Source organism: Cavia porcellus, unplaced genomic scaffold (assembly GCF_034190915.1).
Source record: "Cavia porcellus strain 051 isolate PalLab524CR breed Dunkin Hartley unplaced genomic scaffold, mCavPor4.1 scaffold_25, whole genome shotgun sequence".
NCBI classification, from domain to species: Eukaryota; Metazoa; Chordata; class Mammalia; order Rodentia; family Caviidae; genus Cavia; species Cavia porcellus.
Window position 1 is genome coordinate 48,359,868 of NW_026947508.1, and position 20,801 is coordinate 48,380,668.

At 51.3% G+C, this 20,801-nt stretch overlaps 1 protein-coding gene and 1 long non-coding RNA gene across 13 annotated transcripts in view; one reads left to right on the forward strand and one right to left on the reverse strand.

The window, feature by feature from the left end:
- Positions 1 to 13,051, reverse strand: part of Lrp8 (LDL receptor related protein 8) — an 83,974-nt gene extending 70,923 nt beyond the window's left edge. For 7 of the 12 annotated variants that reach the window (XM_063236525.1, XM_063236523.1, XM_063236524.1 and 4 more), the window contains exons 1-2: positions 12,747 to 13,049; positions 11,949 to 12,068 (exon numbers count right to left, since the gene is read on the reverse strand). In XM_063236525.1, the coding sequence (XP_063092595.1) occupies positions 11,949 to 12,068; positions 12,747 to 12,849 (223 nt within the window). In that variant the 5' untranslated portion in view covers positions 12,850 to 13,049. Of the gene's footprint in view, positions 1 to 11,948; positions 12,069 to 12,178; positions 12,194 to 12,746 lie in introns of those variants that run through there. The other 5 variants (XM_063236521.1, XM_063236514.1, XM_063236513.1 and 2 more) reach the window with 3 other exon arrangements.
- A 65-nt stretch (positions 13,052 to 13,116) lies between these two features.
- On the forward strand, positions 13,117 to 18,095 carry LOC134473078 (uncharacterized). The gene is made up of 2 exons (XR_010043186.1): positions 13,117 to 14,500; positions 14,584 to 18,095. It is a non-coding gene; the product is annotated as an uncharacterized LOC134473078 (long non-coding RNA).
- Positions 18,096 to 20,801: the final 2,706 nt, after the last annotated feature.

Below are 20,801 nucleotides of genomic sequence, written 5' to 3' on the forward strand. Positions count from 1 at the left end.
GATTCTGCCATGGCAGCCAGGCCTCCTGCCTCCCTGCATGGAATCCAGGATGCTCGGCCCCATCTCTTCCAGACTTCCAGGAGGCTGCATTTCTCCGTTGCATTGTGGGGAAGAAACTAGAATCTTCTGTTTTCAAATGAGCTAGCACTTAATCCAGTTGGCACCAGATCTGCTAGTAATGGGGAAGCCGGCTACAGGCCTGGGGACAGGGGCCGGGCCGGGCCCGGTGGCCCAGTGGCTGAAGGTGCCCCCTCTCTTCTGAAGGGTTCCTAGGATTCAGAGTTCAGAACTAGGATAGTTCTAATAGACCAGGACAAGTTTCCAGAGCAGGGTAAACACTGAGCCAATTGAGCAGGTGGGCATATCCACTGGAAACCAGCAAAGCCCCTGCTTGTCCACCCTGTGATGGGTGGCCCAGAGCTCCAGAGGCCCAGGGCAGAGGAAGCTCTGGTCCAGCTGTGGTCTCGGGTGTGACCCTAACTGCATGGGAATGTACCCCAGGTGACAGGGAGGGGTCTCAAGTCCTCCTCCACCCCCTCACAAGCTCAGAAGAGGTCAACACCGACTTAGGGGGGCATGGCTCCCAGGGCAGGGTCCGTGTTACCATCTGGAGCTCCTGCCCAGCCACTGGCAGGGCACATGGCACAGAGTGAACACTCAGTAAAGGCTGGACAACAAGGTTCCAGGCCACACAGCACTTCCCAGGAACGCACAGAAATACCATGCCAAGCACAGGCAGCTAGGGAGCTGATATACAGCACACAGTATAGGGTGCTGGGCAGGCGCAAGCCTGGCAGTATTCTCCAGGCCTCCTGGCCCCACCCCACAAAGTTTGTGGTCTGCATCCTGACCCACAGATGCTAATCAAGCCATCAGAATGCACAGTGACAGGGAAAGACAAAAAAATGGAACGGAATGGGGCAGGGGAGCTCAGAGGAGGCTCTGACCCAAGGAGGCTAGGAGGGGCCCTGGGAGCAGCGGCTCAAGCGGGGACAGGGGGACCTTCCAAGCCAAGGGACAATGGCACAGAGACAGCAGGAGAGGGCGCCAAGCTTCCTTTTAAGGGTACAGCCAGAACAGTCCTGGGGCTGGGGGTAGTGAAGAGTGGGACCTGGGCCTGCAGAGGAAATAGTTCATGCAAAACTCTGAAGGCCAATTAACAAGACTGGGCCCTAAGAAGGTAATATCACTACAGACTGAAGACAGAGAGCAGGCAGAGGGTGGTAAGCAGGGCAACCTGTCATGGTGGGGGAGAACCTAAGGACTTGCAGACCATGACAGGTAACGACTCAGAGAGAGCAAGAGAGGATCCTGACAAAGGTCAGGCTGTACCTACATATAGAAGGGTCCAACTAGACAGAAATGCCTGGCCACGGGTCAGTACAGATCTGGGCACTGCTATTCTGCAACCCAAGAGGCCACAGCATAAGGATGTCACTTTCACCTCCCAGCATGGGACGTCCATCCCTGCCTCCCACTTCCCAAAGCCTGAGAGGTCAGTCACAGTGACAGCACAGAGGCTCCCACAGGCCTCACACTGGGAGCCTCAGAGAAGCAGTGGCCCTGTGACGTGGGCCTCATCCAAGCCCACAGCATACAGCACACATTAGCTGTCACAGGCTGAGCCTCCCTGGACAGGGGCTGTGGTAGCAACACAGAGGGGAAGGGACACTGGGCAGGCTCTGCTTAGGGTTAAGGGTGTGCTTGTAAGCAGAGGCCCCAGGAACACAGATGGGGTCCAGGAGGGCACAAGAGCTGACAGGCAGATCGGGATTGACAGAAGAACAGATTTCTAGCAGGAAGCACTGTCTAGGCCCAGAGCAGGCAGTCAGTCACCCTCCCCCACCCCAGGGCTGCAGAGATGCCCTCACTGGGAGGTGGGGGGAGGAGGCTTGATCAAAGGCACTGGGGTCAAACCAGGATGCAGCCCCAGGCCAAGAGCTGCAGCCCACTCAGCACAGGTTCACTGGGGCATGCTCTGTACCAGGCCAGAGACCAGGGCAGTAGGCCTACAGCGGGCAGGACCAGAGCCACCTCTGCGTAGTGCATGGCACACAGAAGGGACAGAAGGTAGAGCCAAGTCTGTCCCTTCACACCTGGCTTCCCATACTCCATGTCATAGGTCTATTTCCTGCCCTCTAAAGGGCCACATTCCCCTATCTATGTGGTATATTTAGGGGTCAGAGTGGGACACAAGCCAAGCTCCTCCTACACCCCATACCTCCCAGAGGTCCCTGAGGCCCTGGGCTCATTTCCTAATGAGGTCCCTGGAAGGACGCTCCCTGATGAAACTGGGCTAATAAGTTCCAGTCTGGAGCCACAGGAGAGAAGGGGTGTAAAGGCATCTGTCAGAAGGTTCCCCCACCCCAACCAGCAGTAAAGTAGCTCACCATATCTGGGGTCCATGAAGGACGAACGGGACAACGGGGTTCAGGGGGTCTCAGGCCAGACAGTCTTCAACTGAGCATTGGCCATGCGCTAGGTACCACTCTTAGTGCTTCCCATAATCCTGGGGTCACCTGGAGGGCCAGATATTGATGAGGTAGATGCTCAGAGAGGTGAGGAAGCCTGGTAGGGGGCCCTGGGAATTTCACAGGTATGGCTCCCAACTGTACCAAACAAGGGTCTGGAGTCAGGCTTAGAAAGGAACTGGGTTGAACAGATCCAGCTTCTGTTTCCAGAGGGGAGACCTCAGCACAGAATCTTACCACCAAGGCATCTGAGGAGAGGAAGTGGCAGAGACCAAAGGCTCAAGAGACACAACTGCCTGGGTTTTCCATGGTGCAGGCAGAAAGAAGTCCTGGCTCGGTGGGACTCCTACACTGCAGGGAGATGGAGCTCTGATACTTTCTACAAGCCCCAGATCACTCACTGCCCACACTGTAGAGCAGGAGCCCAGGGTGCAGGCTCAAGGGACTCACCCCAGACCTCCCAACTAGGAAATGGAAGGGCTGCTGACATAGGAAAGTCCCCCCTGACTCTGCACCCCTTGATTCCTACAGAGAAGCAGGCAGGAGTGGCAGGCACAAAGAGGAGGAAGAGAGACAAAGGAGCTTCTCACAGGCTGCCAGTGTAAAGTCTGCTCTGTCTGGCTCACAGGTATTAAAGCCACCACCCGGAGCTCTGCAAAAAGGAACGGCCAAAAAAGCAACAACAACAACAAAAAGCCCCAAAACAATAACAACAACAACAACAACAACAAAAAAAACCATTTAACTGTAGGCTCTGCTAATAAACAGTAGGTTCTAGCTTTGCACGTACAGTTTAGGCCATGCGCCTTGCAAGGCAGGGCTTCTGGGGTCCTGTGGGATCAGAGTTCACAATTTCCCCCCTGCTTCCCACTGGGGCTCAGGGAACAGGAGAGAGCTCCTCAGCGGCCCTACACGGGGGTCTGGCCATGGCTGACTCCAACTACTAGGAAGCCTCTGCTCTCAGAACCTTAGACAACTAGAGGAGATAGCTCCCTCCCAGGGAGGTCTCCCAGTAGAGACCTCAAGAGGAGCACAGAATGCCAAACAGCCAACGGGTAAGGTAAGGTGAGGTAAGGCAAGGCTGGCTGTGGCCCTCAGGTCCCCACCTCAGTCCTCAGGGTAGGGGCCTAGGGCAGGGAGGCTGTCATAGCAGGGGCAGGCTGAGAACAGAGATTGCTGGCATCTCTCCAGCCACACACAATTCCCCATCGCAACAGTGAGGGGTGAGAGGTGGTGTTTGGCTTGGTTTGGGCCACTTCAGTGGGTGTGGGAGGAAGAATGTCCCTTTGGGCCCGTGCCCTCTGAGCATCTAGAACAGTCACTTCCCCCCTGGTACACACTCCCTCCTCCCAAGCACACATCCACACACAAGCACATGTGCCCATGCCTGGGGCTGAGAAGGGGCTCTAAGGGTGATGGGCAGCAGATGGCTGCTCAGGGTCCAGGAAGTACAGCAAGGATGATCAGAGCAGTGCTGGCTAGCTGTCCCTGGAAACAGGCCATCAGGAAAGCCCACTCCAACCCCTAGCACTGTCAAGCAGCTTAAACTGGCCTAAGAAGGGCTCCCTGCCTCTCATCCACTTTCCTGTCTCTAACCTCAACCTGGACCCACTGGTAACTCAAGCCCCTGGTTGGTAACAAACCATTCCAGGCCTGGCTGGCTAACCAGCTCCCAGGGACACCTAAGAAGCAGCTCCTCAGGTCCCCACTGGCCACAGGAGCAGGATGAGATGGTTCCTATAGCCCCTCCCAACCAGAGACCCTGCTGCTCTCCAGCAGGCCAGGGCCTCCCCACTGGCCAGCTGACCTACAACCACCTTGCCTGCTGTGATTTCAGCAGCTGACCTCTGGTTGTGTCCTTGGAGAGCAGGAGGAGAGCAGCTGAGGGTTCTGCCTAGCCACTCCCTGTGCGGGAATCAGGCTCAGGAAGGGGAGTAACAGGCCTGCGCTGTGGGCCCCCCAGCCTGTATAGCTCCACCATGTGGGCTGTCATCCCTGCTCAGAATGGCCTGTGGGGCTGCTGGACCTCACTCCACTTTGCTCCATCACTGCACAGTGTCCAATCCAATCATGAGCACGAGAAGAAGGTGGAAATGCAAGTGATGCAAGAAACTTGGGTCTCAGGCTCAGCTCTGGAAGTAGACCATAAGAAGACTAACTGCTCTTTTTACTTTCCCCAAATCCAGTCCCCCAGGACAGCTACACTCCCCCAGCCCTCCCAGGTAGCATGGGAAGCCAAAGGCACAGTTCTCAGGCAAAGACAAGCCAGCCCCAGCCCCGAAGCCAGCTCCAAGCACAAGAATTCTGCTCGGGGTTATCCCCAGTGGTAGTAGAGTGGGAGCCAATGAATGAAGGAGAAACAAAGTTCAGACAGCGGAGCTAACTGCCCCAGGTCCCAGAGCAAGTCCGGGCAAAGACAGAATAATCTCTGCAAGCAGATGGAGGAGATAGTCTACCATTATGTTGGAAAGAATGAAGGAATGGTTTTGTTAATTTCTGGTTTTCCAAATGGGTGAGAAGTCCTTGGGGACAAAACATAGTTGCCCTTTCTCCCTGCTCTGCTTTGAGTAGCTTAGATATGGTTACTTTGTCCTGTGGGGCTGGGACAAGATGATCCTGGGCTCAGGAAAAGCAGAGATCCTTTGGGCTAGTCACCTTGTTGGGAAGGGAGTCATGGGGATATTCGGGATGTTGTTGAGGTGGCAAAAAAATATCTCTAGAAAGTAATGATGAAAATGTACCTGCTGAATGATTCCTTTCTTAAGAATTAAACTTTAGGGGCTGGGGATTTAGCTCAGTGGAATAAGTGCCCGCCTGGCAAGTGCGAGGTCATGAGTTCAATCTCCGGTCCAAAAAAAAGGGAATTAACCTTTTAAAAAAAAAAAAATCAGACCGGGGGCTGGGGATTCAGCTCAGCGTCATAAATCCCTGCCTTGCAAGCATACAGTCATGAGTTCAATCCCTGGCACCGATTAAAAAAAAAAAAAAAATCAGACAAAGGTGCAAAGATGCAGCATGCCCACCCCAGTTTTTTATGGAGTTGGGGGGAGGGAGGCAACTCAACATAATCTATCAATAGGAGGGTGTGTCATCAAATATCAATCAATAGGAGAGTGTGTCCAATTTGGACAGTGGAACAACACTGAGTCCCTAAAACAGAGGTCTGAACTGACTGCTACTGTCATGGAAAGCCATGAAGGACATGAGGAGAAAATAATCAGAGTAACATCTCATTTTTGTTTTAAAAAATGCATGTGTTCATGAATATCAGCAACTGATACACAGAGAGAAATGCCTGGAAGGATAGGCTGCTCATGTGGTGGTATCACCAACGGGGACTATTGCCTGCCTATTTTTGCTTTCTTTATTATTTGTGTTTTCTAGTACAAGTACAAAATTACTTCCACATAACTAGGGCAGGGGGTTACTTCCATGAGGGGAAAAAAAAAAAAAAGAATCAACTGAAGGGTGTTTCAGTTCCAAAAATCCTGTGACTTCACCAGCCTTAATTTCATCACAAGGAAAACAGGGGTGCTCACAGCCCCCTGCACCATCTGCCCTCGACCCACAGCCCTGGGAGAAAACACACACTCAAAGACTGCACCGTGTGGGACAAGCTGGAAATTAAAAGTCTCCAGAGCGGCAGCAATGAAGACCCTGGGCAGCGGCACTTCAAGGCCAGTGTCCAGGGCAGGATGGTGACCATCAGGGAGGCCTAGACTGGCATTCCCAGAGAGCCTCCGGGCTGTCTGTCCTATCATATTCCATGTCCCACAGAGCAGGCGCATGGAAGCAGGGAGGAATCCCCAGGACAGGTGACTGGTGCTATCTGAGGACACTTGAAGGGCCTATGGCACCAGGTTCCTCACCCTAAAGTAACCAAGCCCCATCTGTGATACAGGGGTCTGACAGGGTGCTGCCAGTGCAGAGCTCGGTCAGGACCGGGCAGCCTTTCCCGAAGGTCTTCCACCAGCTCCGCTCCAGCTTCAAAGTTGGAGACACACAGCAATTTGTGAGAGGAACCGGGGTCACCCAAGGGTGCTGCTCAAGGGCACCCCAGGGGCCAGGCCTGTCAGGAGGAACTGGCCGGGACTGGCACCTTGTGTGCCTGGGAAGGGAGGGACTTCACTGACACCCATGGCTGTGTCTCCTCCTTTCATCTGTGTCTGACTTTGCAGCTGGTCAGGTGTGGCCTAGTCCTGCCACCGAGAGTCAAGCCATTCAGAACAAGCAACTTCGGCTCTCAGTTCCTTCCTCTGTGATCGCAATGTGTCCAGTCACTGGCTGAAGGTCACTGTGAGAGAGCCCCAGAGACGTGCACACTCTGGAACTCTCACCAAATATCCACTCTGCTGTCTTGTATGACTTCCTGCCAGCCAGGGGCCACAGGCAAGGCCCAGTCAGGGCAGTAGTGAGCCAAGCATTGAGAAGCCTGGGCTAGAGCAGGCAGCAAGGCTGTGTGACTGCAGACTCAGGTAAACAGGCAGCAGCAGCACTCCCCAGGATCCCCTGTACCTGCAACATGTCATGCCTCAGTGTCCCTATCTGTGCAGAATGGCCCACAGAAGCCTTTGGAAACTTTGGAGCATGGTACTTGTGGGAGGTTGGGAAACAGCCTTACGCTGGGGCTCCACGGGATCTCTAGAGAAGAGGACCCGTCCCCAGCTCCACTCGCCAAGTCAGAAACCTGGAGCCCAGGGAGGCACTGCCCAGCGTGGCAGTCACTCCCCACCTTCTCCAATGCCCTTAGACTCCACCAGGGAGGAAAAGCTCTGAGAGGACAGTTCCAGGCCACACCTGTGCTCAAGAACAGACAGCTATGGTCAAACCCAGCATCCCTGACCAAGCCCCTTTTCTCTGCTGATCTTTAAAATGGAAATAATAGGAAATCAGCCCTCCGAGATTCTGATTAGCAAAGCAAATGAAAGCGAACAGCCCAGCATGGCCGAGGGGAGGGCTAGGCAGCTAAGCAGGATTATCAATCAGTACTTCCTCCAGGGAGCGAATGGAGTTGGAGACCCTGGAGCCTAAGGCAAGGCTGAGTGAAGCTCTCCGGGCTGAGAAAAGGGAGCACAGGGCCAGCAGGGGTCAGGCAGGGCTCCCCAGGGGAGGCAGCATGGTGCCAGGCATTCAGAGACTGTAGGTATTTTGGTATAGATGTTACCAGGGCTGTGTAGGGCTGGGGCCCTAAGGTGTGGCTGTAAGAGGGCCTGGCACGACTGCTAGCCTTGGGCCTCGAGAGCATCGTCTGGTTACGCCTCTCGAGAGGCACCTGCTCCATCACCCTCTGGGACTTCACTCTGCTGGGCTCCTCTGGCTTCACCTGCTACCAGCATTTCCCCAAGGAAATGTCAAGTTAGCTACCTACAGACAACTGGGAAAGAAGCAGGCAATCAGCTCCAGCCGACTGCAGCACAGACTCCTAAGAAACCCAGGTTGCTCACAGACAGGACACCAGGCGGGAAGTGTGAAGGCCAAAGGGAAGTGTCACCAAACTCCCCAGGCCTGCTAAGCACAGCCCTGGGAAGACCCAAGGAGCAAGGGAAGCCGGCAGAGTACAGGGAATTACAGCTACCACCAGCAGAAAAGCAGCTAGAGGCCACACAGGCCCGCCTTTTCTAGCCCCCTGGCTACCTGTTCATGGAGACGAATCAGGCCTGTCTATTCGGTTCTTCCCAAGCCCCTCCTCAGGCTACTGTTTGCTACCTCCACATCATCTCGGGGCTGAGTGCCGCCTTAGGACCACCTCGTACAACCCCCTGCTGGGACCAGCAACCCACTGCTGGAGACAAGCGTCTCTTCTAGGCGCCTTCAGACAAGAGGTTAGAGTGACTTTATCCATGGGGTGCTTGGGAGCCCAAGCAGTACTTGGAATGGTTGAGTTGCCTGGTCAGATGAGGAAACTGAGATTCAGAGAAGAGCAGCATTCTATGTTAGATGATTCTGCTCTGATAAGAGGTGAAGCTGGGCCTGGGTCAGTGCAAGCTGCAGCACTGAGGAAGCTGGTGGCTGGCCCTGCCCAGCTGATGGGCTCAGCCTCAGGAGACCTGGCCATGGCCATGTACTAAATACGGGATGAAGAGGTAATAGGGCTGGGGACACAAGGAAACCACAAGCAGTCTGAACAAGGTGGAACTCAATGAGCACAAGCTTAGCCCACCTCTCTACCTAGTCTTTCTCCCCAGAGCTGGGGGAGTAAGGGGAGGGGGCCCAAGCATTATGATTTTATGTCAAGATGAGACCAGAGGTCTGGGGAAGGGACCTGCCAGGGTCACCAGCTAGTACTCCAGACAGCCCGGGTTCCACTGTGGTACGCCTTCCAATTTCACTCAAAATTCATATGTCCTTGAGCCAACAACTTCCCCACTCTGTGCCTTTACAAACTGGGGACAATCCAAGCACCCCATAGTCACCCATTCTACCCACTAGAGGAGCCCAGAGGGACAGGCATGAGATCTCAGTATTACGCCTGGTCCATAAGCAAGTGTTTCGGTTGTCATTGTGAGAATAAAGGCCTGGCTAGAGATCAGATCCTTACCTTTACCCCCAGACATCAGAGAGCAACAACAGGAAACCAAGGCCTTGGAACCAGGTGGCCCACAGCCAGGAATCCCACCAGACTTCTCCTGGCTGTCGAGGCCTGCGCTTCCTGCCCCTTCCTTTGCTTTGAAGGTCCTCTATGCTGGGAACTGAAGCCCCACAAGCTTTTCCCTTCCCCATCCCACCAGCTCCATCTGTGTGTCCAGAGAGCCAAGTTCCCTCATTGTGGATAAGCATCAAGACTAAGAAGGCCTCAGCTTGAGTTTCAGCTCCAAACTAGAGGAGCTGTGTGACTCGGGGACTAAGTCACCCCAAGCCTCAGCACCCTCTGTAACACAGGGTCTATCCCACCTACAAATAGAAAGCACTGAGGTAATGACACCAGTTCTCATCCATCAAAACCCAGCTCAGCTCTCTTCTCTCCAGAAGGCTTTCTCGGCCTCCTCAACACAAAAACTCCCTCTTGCCAGCCTCCACCGGCCTCTTGGTATTCAGGAGCTGCATTCTGGCTCCTTTGGGAGCTAGAACTCATTTTGCCTCACACAGAAATTATTTATAAATTCCAGTCCCTATTCTGCAGCCCACAGAGGTGCAGAGGAAGCAGCTCAAGGCCCCTTTGCAAGGTAAGGTTCTGAGGGAGGGGGTCAGGTGCGTGGTGGGGCATGGGGGACACAACCTTCAGAGAGACAGTGACTTCAGTCTGAGCAGATAGCCCTAACACACCCACCCAAAGCCTCATGCTGTTTCTTTAATTGCCTTCTTTGGCTGCTTAGGAGGCCATTTCTATAGCCCTCAAGGTAGGGACACTACTCCAGTCCCTTGTCTTCAAATGCTCTATGTAGTAAGTCAGGATGGAGCCTCAAGGGCAGCTGCTCTGATTGGCAGAGCAAAAAGCGAGCTCAGCAAAGTCAGGCCTGGTGCAACACCAACACCCTTTCTCCCAGAGCTTTTGCACTTTTGTCCACTAACTCTGTCTGTAACGCTGTCTCAACCTCTCAGAGCCAAAGCAGCAGCCCAGGCTGACTATCACCATCCCCACCTCCCCAGCCCCACCTGAGGTCACTTAGCCACAGGCTACTTCACTCCTCTGTCTTGCCCAATGAATGCCTTATAAAATGAAAAAATGACAAGCTTAGCATTTACAGCTCAGCCTTCCAGCTTTAAGATCCTTCCACACCACTCACTGCCTGAGAAGCAGGCAGTGCTCCTGAGCAAGGAGGCAGGTAGGGGTCTTGACCAAGTTCTAATCTCAGCTCTGTGACCTTGGGCAAATCACGTCCCGGGTAAGCCAGTGTCCTTATCTAGAAAGCAGGACAACAGGAAAAGCTTCTGCTCTGAATTTACAACCACCCTCACAAGACAGAGCCAGGGAGGAAAGGGGTAACCAGCCCAGAAGCACAGTTTCTTTCCCTGCTCATGAGCACTTCCCTGCTACAGGGACCAGAGAAACAGCTCCCAGGCCTCAGTCTCACTCTGAAATTGCCCTGGCCACAGCCACAGTTGTAATATCAGAGGCACTGGGAGATGATCCGGGTCACAGGTTCAGAACACTTACTGGTGACAAGGGCTTAAATTGAGGCTCCTACTTAGCACCTTAGGAGTTACTAAGTAAGTAACTTTACCCTTAGTGCCTTGGTCTTTGCTCTGTACAAAGCACTATTGTCAAAACGAAAGGAATTTATATAAAACGAGCGCTCACCACAGTGCTGGGCAGCAGGTGTACCTCGTTACTTCCAATGACATTTCTAGAATTAGGCCTCAAGAGTCCAGTGAGGTGTCCAGGGTTTTCACTTATTAGCCTTGATCAGGTGGGGAAACAAGCAGGGAGGACAGACATACTCAAATCACAGTTAGGTATTCTTAGAGTGAACCAGTAAGGCTGACTAGCAGTTTAAAAAAAAAAAAAAAACCTCAAGGACTCAAAGGACAGCGAGCCTAATGTCCTCTTCCCTTCTGCAGGTGTATGTGTGTGGTGCCCACCTGCTGCCTCCTCCCTGAGACCAGTGCTCCCAGGCCGGGGCTGTACATTCTCCAGGGTGAGGCCTGCAATTCTCCAAAAGTCGCTTTTCCTTTCCTCAACTACCAGCCATCCCTGCTGCAAACTGCCTGCTAACCAACGGCTTCCTGACTCACAACCACACCAAACCCCTCTCACTCCAAGAAGGCACTTCAAAATCAGTGATGCCAGAGCACACAAACACCTTGCTTTGCATAGGAAGCCAGGGTAGACGGGTCCCTTCCAGGAAACAAATTCTTCCTCCTGCTCCCCTCCTTCCTGGTACTAGCCCTGTGACTCATGCACAGGCTGGGCTGGCAGACTAAGAAAGGTTTTCGGCGTGACTCAACAAAAAGCAGCGCCTACACCTACCACCCGGGAGGAAGAAGTAGCGGTGCCACCAAGGATGAGCCCCTGAGACCTCCTCGAGGGCTCAGGGTGCTCTCTGGGGTCTGGAATGCTACACACCGGTCCGCCCCATGATTGGCAGCTCGGGCCACAGAGACCTATGGGGTGGTCCTTGCCCAGCCAATCAGGGGCCCCGAGGAGCCCATTCATTCAAAAAAAAAAAAAAATTCCGGAAAAGGAGCGTGTAAGTTTAGAACCCGCGCATGCCCCATGGGGCCCTGTGGGTCGCCACGGAGGGCCGTAAGGCTGGAAAGTAGAAGAGTTCAGAGACTGCCGCGTTCCAGCCCCTGGTACCAGCCCATCAGCCCCGCCTGGCTCGTCCGCAGCACACTGCCTTGGGCTCCGCCCCGGGCCCTACAGGGAGGCTCTGGCCTCGCGGCCACCCGGTACCAAAAGCCACCGCCTAGAAAGAGGTAGCCAGGCTGGAGCAGGTGGCCCACTTGGCTGGAGCCACGGACGCACACAGCCGGCGCCCTCCATCCCGTAATAAACCACCCACCCCGGGCCCGAGCGTCCCGCTGGCCACCACTCACGGCAGTCGTCCTCGTCGCTGTTGTCCGAGCAGTCGTCGTCTTCATCACATCTCCACACTAACGGGATGCAGCGCTTGTTCCGACACTGGAACTGGTCCTTTTCACACGCCTTGACGGGCCCTGGGTGGCGGGTTAAGGAGTCGTGAGTTGGGTCAACTAACACGAGCACAGCTTCCCACCAGGCAGCCTGGAATCTTCTGGGGTGAAGCAAAGGGGGCGATCCCGGGTACCTTGGACACTCTCGACCCAGAGGCAAGGTTGGATACGCTTGGATTCTCGAGTGGCGGGCCGCTGGGTGGCACAGCGACACCAGGCTCACACGCCCAGAATACACCCTCCATTCAAACACACTCGGCCGCACACGCGGCCCGCAGAGGTAAATCCACGCAGTCTCAGCTCACGGAGGCCCTCTCACGCGCGACACACGCACTGCGCGCACGAGGCCGTCCCCCTTGCTAGCAGTCACTGCCCCGCACGCAGGGGTCCCCAGAAATGCATTGTCAGGCGGGGACGCAGCTGGCCGCCGCGGCGGAGCGCATGCCACTCAAGCCTCACTGGCGAGCAACGTGCAGTACACCCGAAAAGCGTGAACTGTGCGCCCCCCGCGGAGTTCGCAGGCCGCCGGGCCCCGCTACGCCCATCCCTGGGGAGCGGGTCGCCGGGCTCTCCGCCCCTACAGCCAGGGCCGAGGGTCCGTAGGGATGGGGACCCCGAGGAGCTCGCCGCGATCCTCCCACCGGCCTCCGGGCCGCGCTTTGTTGGCGGCACGGAACCGGCCCGGGGACCCGCTTCACGCACCTTGGCCGCCGTGCGCCGGATCCGCCGCCGCCGCGAGATGCTGCAGCACCAGGAGGAGCACGAGTAGCTGCGGCTCGAGCGCGCCCCGCTCCCGGCGGCTCATGGCGGGCCCGGGGCTCCGGCCGCCGCGCCCCGAGCCCCGCGCGCAGCCGCCGCCGCCGAGCCTCAGCCCGCCAAGTGCTCGCCGCGGGTCCGGGGCTCCCTCTGGCTTTGCCCCCGCCAACGCCGTGGCCGCTGCCGCCCGCCCAGGCGCCTCGGCTGCATTTCAAGCAGGTTCGGTGACGCTCAGCGGCGGGGCGGGCTCAGGCTAGGCGCGCGGCCCCGGTCCTGGGCGGCCTCCGGCGCGCGCGCTCCCGCCCACCCTCCTGCCGCCGCCTCTGCCTCCGCCTTAGCCGCACGCTCCTCCTGCTGCCGCCTTGCTAGCTTCCCTCGTCCCTTTCTCCCTCTGCGGGCGCTCCCCGGACCTCGCGCCCAACCTCCAGAGGGCCGGGGCGCTGCAGACGCAGGGATAAGCCTGTCACTGCAGATAGCAGGTCCGGGGGAAGCAGCACGGGCTTCCTGGCGGAGGTGACTGGCCGATCTGGGGTAGAGAAATGTCTAGGAGAGCCAGGGCAGGAGGGAAGATGATATGGTAGGGTGCACAGACCTGCGCGGCATGTGCAGGAGACAAAGGCTAGCTAGGGCACCGAGATGTTCGCAGTAAGCGAGAAGCTGGGGTGCAGGTCAGTATCCCTGCGTCAGTCATCGCGGGGGGGCGGATATGGAGGCGCTTTCTGTGCCCACGTTGCACCCTCTGATTACCCGCAGGGAGGTGAGGCGCACAGACTGTTCATTCACCCAGACTCAGAACTTTGCACCCGCCAGGCCAGAGAGGCAGACAAATAGGCAACGTCAACCTGACTGATGCAGGAAGGTGAACTGAGACTGTGTATCCACAGAAGGAATGCGTCATCCCGGCCGCTAGGGGTCGCTTACCCGGGCTCGCCCACGCCTCTGCATGTGAAAGCGCGCCATCTCGTCGGAGTTGCAGCCCCACTCCATTACCTCCAAGTTGGGGGTGTAGGAGCAGAGGCAGGACTCGACTCCGGCCTCCTGTGCGCTGGTACAACCACAAACCTTCTTTAGGTTCGAAAGTGTTGCGTGGGCCTCCAAACAGGACCAGCTTGTAGGTGCCAAGGCTCACTGTTAGTCTGCCTCCTCTCCCCTCTGGCTTTCTCCCCAGATGAACGTGGATGCTGTTCGCCCTAGACCACCTGGAAACCAACCTGTCTCAGCAGCCTCCAAGCCCCCACGACTTCCTCCAAAGGGCTGCCCAGAAGACCTAGCGTGTTCTTGCCATTAGCCCTTCTATGTCTTGATCACTGTGTCTCTCCACAAGCACATTCCAGCCCTGCGCTGGGCCTGAGAGTGCTAAGGTGAATCAGGCACGGTGCCAGCCCCAGGGAGGCCCTACCTGGTGGGGAGACAGATGGTCAACGGACAGATGAGGAAATGTCAGCGGAAATATATGAGGCCCTAGTATGAGTCAGCACTGTTCAAAGCTGGAGGATGTGCAGAACAGGCAAGGCCCACGCCTGCCTTCCTGCAGCATATCACTACTTTGGGAGACAAAGCACGTCACCTGCTGTGTGAGTTTTTTTTCGGTGGCTGGCAGGAGGACTCAGGTTTTCACGAGGTAGAGCTCCCCATAGACTGCTTGAGCGTCTTCATGACCTGGCAGCTGGCTTTCCTCAGGACAGTTGATCCAACCGAGAGTAAGCAAGTATTCCAAATGGTTTTCTGACCCATGCGTGAAAGTCACATTGTGCCATTAATTCTGTACCTCTTGGTTCCACAGAGGTCAGCCCTTTTTTGCACAGGCGGGGACCACACAGGAGTATGACTACCAGGAAGCCAAGTCCCTGGGAACTGTGTTGCAGCCTGGCTGCCACATCATGTCCTAGAATGTGTAAGGAACAAGGTCAGTGCATATAAAGTCCTTCGAAAGCTTTTCAGCACGCATGTAAGTTTTCACTCTTGTCATGATCTGTGTTTCTAGCATGGTCATAGGCTCTCCTGCAGGACTTTCTATGAGGGTCGATCCTTATGATCTGTAATCACAAGCACCATTATACAGAGGAAGCCAGGATTTTACACAGCAGCAGGGCGAGCCCAGCCTCGTTTTCTTGCATCTTGGCCACGTGCTCTCAGATAGCTGGGCTCGCAGCTCTACTGACTTTCTCCAGGACGTGGGGTGGGTCCCGCTTCCCTCTCCTTCTCCCTCTCTCTTCTGCTCCAGGATTGGGGTCCTGAGTCCAAACCCAAGGGATTAAACCAGGTCAGCGCTTCTGTGTCTCCAGTCCTTCCCATCCTACCTGAATGCTGCCTCCATTTCCACTGTGTCTTCTGCTGTCACCCAAGTGCAGTTGTCCCTCGGTGTCTCAGGGGGTTTGGTCCCAGCCTCCCTTCTCAGGGACGTTAAAATCTATGGATGCTACTGCCCATTGCGGCCAGTGCTGTAGTGCTTGTGTATGACTTTTGTGCATCTTACTTTAAAGCATCTCTGGAGAATGCCTAATATGATGTGAATGCCTTGTAAATAGTTATTGTACATATTGTTTAGGGAATAATGACAGGGGACAAGTTTGTGCATAGTCATTAAGGCACAATTTTTCTTTTAGTATTTTCTATCCATGGTTGGTTGAATCTGAGAATGTGGAACCCATGGATATGAAGGACTGACTGTATTTTTCTTAAATCCTTTCATTTAATGAACTTGGCTTCATCCTAAGCAATACACTAGTTGCATTTTTGCAATATGCTTTAAAATGACTGTGGCGGGCTGGGGATTTAGCTCAGCGGCATAAGCGCCTGCCTTGCAAGTGTGTGGTCGTAAGTTCGATCCCCAGTACCAATAAAAAAGAAAAAGACAAAAAAAAAAAAAAATGACTGTGGCTATGCAAGGAAACAGTGGACCTCTGCCCCCGCTGTGTCTACTTTCTCTAAGGGTTACCAGCTCGGTGTTCTGGGGAAAAGAGTGGTGGGCAGGAGCTCTGAGCCCTCCGCTTATGCCGTCAGGTGACCCAGAGTTGGCCTAGGCCCCATGTGCACGCAGCCTGTGACGTGGAGCCTTCCAGGGAAGGCTGAGCAGTTTTCTGTTTGCATTGGGTTTGGATTAGTGTTTGCTTTTTTTTTGTTTTAAATCAAAGTGTTACTCGAGATAGTCTAGAAAATCTTCTAAGAAACTTAACTCATTCACTCCGCACCTCCGTTGCTCTCTCCCAGAGGCAACTGCTGTCAACCCTTAGCAGAGTTTCTTGGTACATAACGTACGTATCTCTGTGAAATTAAGTAACACACTTCATCTGATTCTTGATCTTCAATTTTAGATGCTATCTTTTGGCATCCCACTATGAAGATGACGAGCACTTAGCTCTGTCACACACACGCTCCAACACCCCGAACCCGGGCACATTCAGAGACACACGTGCTCAGGGAGTCAAACTCTCACCTTCCTCCTACCTAATATGATTTCGACTAAGGATTTTAACAAGTTTCTTCATTCATTTAGCTGGTAAGATATTTTTCCCACTCTGTAGGTTGTCTCTTCACTCATTTCTTTGGCTGCACAGTTTTTAAATTTGATGCAGCCCCACTTGTTGATTCTCAGTAATACTCCCAGTGCAAGCTGGATTCTATTCAAAGAGTCCTTGCCTGAAACTTCAAGAGAATTGTCTATTTTCTCTTCAGGCGGGTTAAGTGTTTCTACTTTAACATTTAGATATTTGATCCATTTTCAATTTTAGTTTAACACACAAGTGAGATACCAATCTACACTCAATCTACTGCCTGTGGATAGTGAGTTTTCCCAGTACCATTTATTAAAGAGACTATCTTTCCTCCAGTGTATGTTTTTGGTGCCTTTGTCAAAGATCAAATAGTTGAATGTGCTTGGGATTGTTTCTCCTCTGTTCTATTCCATTGATCCTCTTGTCTGTGTTTGTGCTGATGCCATGCTGTTTTTATCATGGTAGTTTAGTAATACAGCTTTAAGTCCAGGATTGTGATACCTCCCACTTTATTCTTTTTTACCCAGGGTTACTTTTGATATTCTTGATCTCTTCTGGGTCTATATGAATTTTAGGATTGTCTTTTCTAGTTATATGAATATTTGATTGATATTTTGGTTGGAATTGTTTTAAATCTATATATCAGTTTTGAAAGTATGGCCATTTTGATTTTATTAGTTTTGTGTATCCAAGAACAGGGGATAACTTTCCATTTTTTCTGATGTCCTCTTCAATCTTCTTTCCCCTATGGTACTGTAGTTTTCATAATAGAAATATTTTACTCTTCATTTAGCTTAATTCCCAAGTATGTAATTTTTCTTGACATTGTTATGAATGGTACCTCCCCCCCTAGTTTCTTTCTCCATGAGTTCTTTATTGGTGTACAAGAACACTATAGATTTTTGTGTGTTGATGTATCTTTTTCCTGGTACTGAGAATCCAACCCAGAGCCTCGCACTTGCCAGCAGGTGCTGTGCTGCTAAGCTACATCCCAGCCCTGTGTGTCAATAATGTATCCTGCTACACTGGTAGATTTGGTTATTAATTCTATTAATTCTAGGGGTCTTGTGGTGGATTTTTTGGGGGGAGTTTTCTACGTAGAGAATCATGTTCATGTACAAATAATGATGATTTGACTTCTTCCTTTCCATACAGATCCTTTTTATTTCTCTTTCTGGCCTCATTGCTCTTGCCAATGTTTTGAGTACTCTGTTGAACAGCACGGGTGACAGTGGACATCTTTGACTTTTCCTGATTTTAGAGAGGAAGTTTTCGTTTCTCCTCACTTAGTATGATGTTGGCAGTAGGTTTGCCTTAAATAACTCTTATTATCTTATTAGATAATTTTTATACCTGTTATCATCAGTATTTTTATCATAAATGGATGTTGGATTTTGTCAAAGTTTTTTTCTGCATCTATTGAAATGATCTTGTAATTTTTGTCCTTGTTTATCTGACGCATTGTATTTGTTGATTTGGTTGAAGCATTCTTGCATCTCTGGAATGAAGATACTTGATCATGATGTATAATTTTTTTGATGATTTGCTGCATGGTTTCCCAGGATCTTTTTTTTTTTTTTTTAATTTAAGGAGAAAAGAAAAAGAAAAGCGGGGAAAGGGTACAAGTCATACAGATTTACAGAAAAAAATAAACAGTAGGAAATCACTAGTTAATGGATTACATATTGTCATCTTAGAAATAATTGTTCAAGTCACTAAATTAAAGCTTGTAAAGTGGACATTCCATCAATGATACTGCAAACAGTTCTGTTCATTGATCCAATAAAACTCTGTGATATCATTTTCTATCTTATACACTTAAATATACATGCAGTTATATAGTTTGGAGCACTTTCTTTTCCTCTCTTTTGTACCATGACTATTACACATTTTGGGTTTCATTGCTCCCACGGTTCTTATTACTTTTTTGGAAGAGAGTAAAACCAAATGTGACATAACAGAACAGAATCGGTCAAGTCAAAAGGGTGGACATAATAGATAATGTAAAAACATAATACAAGGTGATCAACAATGGTTACCATAATGCCTCCCGCTATCTCTAATAGAACTGCCTATATCGTTAGTTATAATACAATTGAACAAAACAGTAAAGAATAAAACCGACAAAACCAAAACATTGGAGACATTGTAGGTCTTCAAAAGTAGATAAAAGTCAACAAGAATGGGCGTCATAATGAATCTCATTATCTTCACAGCTGATGCCTAAACTTTCGAACCTGATACTAACCAGCAAAACAGAATAGGGAAACATCAGTTAAAAACCAGATGGTGAGAGTAATACAGGGCTTTAAATCAAGGTAATGAAAAGTCAAAGTGGGTTACTATAATATATCCTGCTATTTTTTTCCTTTAATTAAAAGGATAAAGATAAAAAAGTAAATAATGGATTGGAGATTGAGATAAAAGAGGGCATAACAACGAAACAGCGCAGATCAAAACATAACCATTTAAGCAGAATAGTGTTTCACCACCAGATAATCCTTACCTAAAAGTAGTTACCATATTGTCTCTTTCTTTGAAATCCTTGAGTACAACTTTGTATACTGTAGCATTAAGTATATCAAAACAATGTAAAACCATTCAAGAGAATGACAGCATTACAGAGTATTTAGAATCGACTAACAGAAAATGAACAATGGTTTCTGTATAATCTCCTTGTCTTTAAAAGGTTTTTGCTTATACTATCGTACATAATAAAATCCAATAAGATACAGCCTATTTAGACCATTGGAGACAGAAGGACAAAAGCTAGATGAGACTTCAAAACAAGATGATACTAAATCAGTATTACCTATTAAGATGTCATTTTCTCCAAAATAGCTGTTCCTATCATCCAATCTTCTCTGTCTCATTTCTGTTGAGCTCTTTTTCTGTCAGTAGTTGTCAGTTTGTCTTCTTCATTTTGTTCTCTGCTCCATTTGTTGTGGCCTCCCCGCCACTATTTCTGGGTTCTTTGTATTTTTCTTCTTTTAGAATATCCTGCAATACTTTCTGTAGGGTTGAATTGGTGGTTGCAAATTCCCCCAGTTCCTCTTTATCCTGGAAGCACCTTGTTTTTCCATCAATTTCCAGGGACAGTTGTGCAGGATATCTCAATCTTGGCTGGAGATTATTATCTTTCAAAGCTTGAATTATTTCCCCCCACGCTCTTCGTGATTTGATGGTTTGTGCAGAGAAATCTGCTGTAATTCTGATGGGTGTTCCCTTGTAAGTGGTCTGTTTCTTGTCTCTTACAGCTTTTAATATTCTGTTCTTGTATTGAATTTCTGGAATTTTTATTATTATATGCCTGGGTGTTGCTCTGTTTGGGTTGTAGGTAGCTGGGGTCCTGTATGCCTCATACATCTGAGTATCTTTACCTTTTGCTAAATTAGGAAAATTCTCCTGGATTATTTCTGTGAGTAGCTTTTGTAGTTCACTTGTTTGTGTCCCTACTTCTTCTTTTATGTTCTTAATCCTTAAGTTATGGATCCTCTTATCATCTTCTTGTCTTTGTATTATTGCTGTTTGTTTCTTTGTTATTTTTAAGAAGTTTTTCATTTCATCCTCCCATATTACAAGTCTGCCCTCCAGTTCAGATAGTCTGTCCTTAGTTTCTTTCAAGCTGTTATGCCAGTCTTCTATAGACTTCTTAGTATCTTGGTAGTCCCTTTGAACCTGCTTCACGTATTCTATGCTTTCTCTGTTTTCTCCATCCAACAATTCTCCCCTTTTTTTCTGTTCTTCCATTCCACCACCTGTTTTTTCTTGGGTGGTACTTAGCATTTCTCTAACTATTCTGCATACTTCTAGCTTCAGGTCGTTGATAACTTCATTCCTGAATTGGTCTATGAGGCTCTCTATATGGTGCCTTATGTGTATTGGCGCGGTGTCTGCTATTGCCTGTTTCTCAGAATTGGGGGCCGAGGAGCTTTTCTTGTTGGTGCCTCTTCCCATGCTGCCTCTTCTTCTCTGTTCCTTATATATGCAAGCTTATATAAGAGGCCCAGCTTCTCTCCCAGTCAGCCACAGCCTGATCGAATTGCGCCAGTTAGGTGTTCCCGCTCACCGCTGCGCACCAGGGAGTTACGGACCAGGCAGCCTACGCGTCTCCCCTCCCGGCCACCGTCAGGCTCTGGGATCTGGGTTGGGACAGCCTACCAGGTCCGCCGGCAGCATCATGCAGGCCAGGCACTTTTCACCAATCCCGCCCGAGAGGGGGATGTGTGGCTGGAGTCGCCACTGTGCCCTGCTCCCGCAGGACTGCTCGGGCCCAGAAAGTCCTCTGCTGGAGTCAAACTGTGGTAGAGTGTCAGTTTCTCTCACTCACCTCATCACAAGTCAGTGCACGCCTCTCTGCCGTTCGCAGATTGCCATTCTCAGAGCTTCCGCGCGTCACTCTCCTTGCCGAGCCGATGTAGAGGCAGCCAGCCGCCGCGCGGCGGGAAACCCAAATCGCGGCTTACAATGGCACGGGGTCCAGCCTCCACACCGAGGCTTTTCTGTT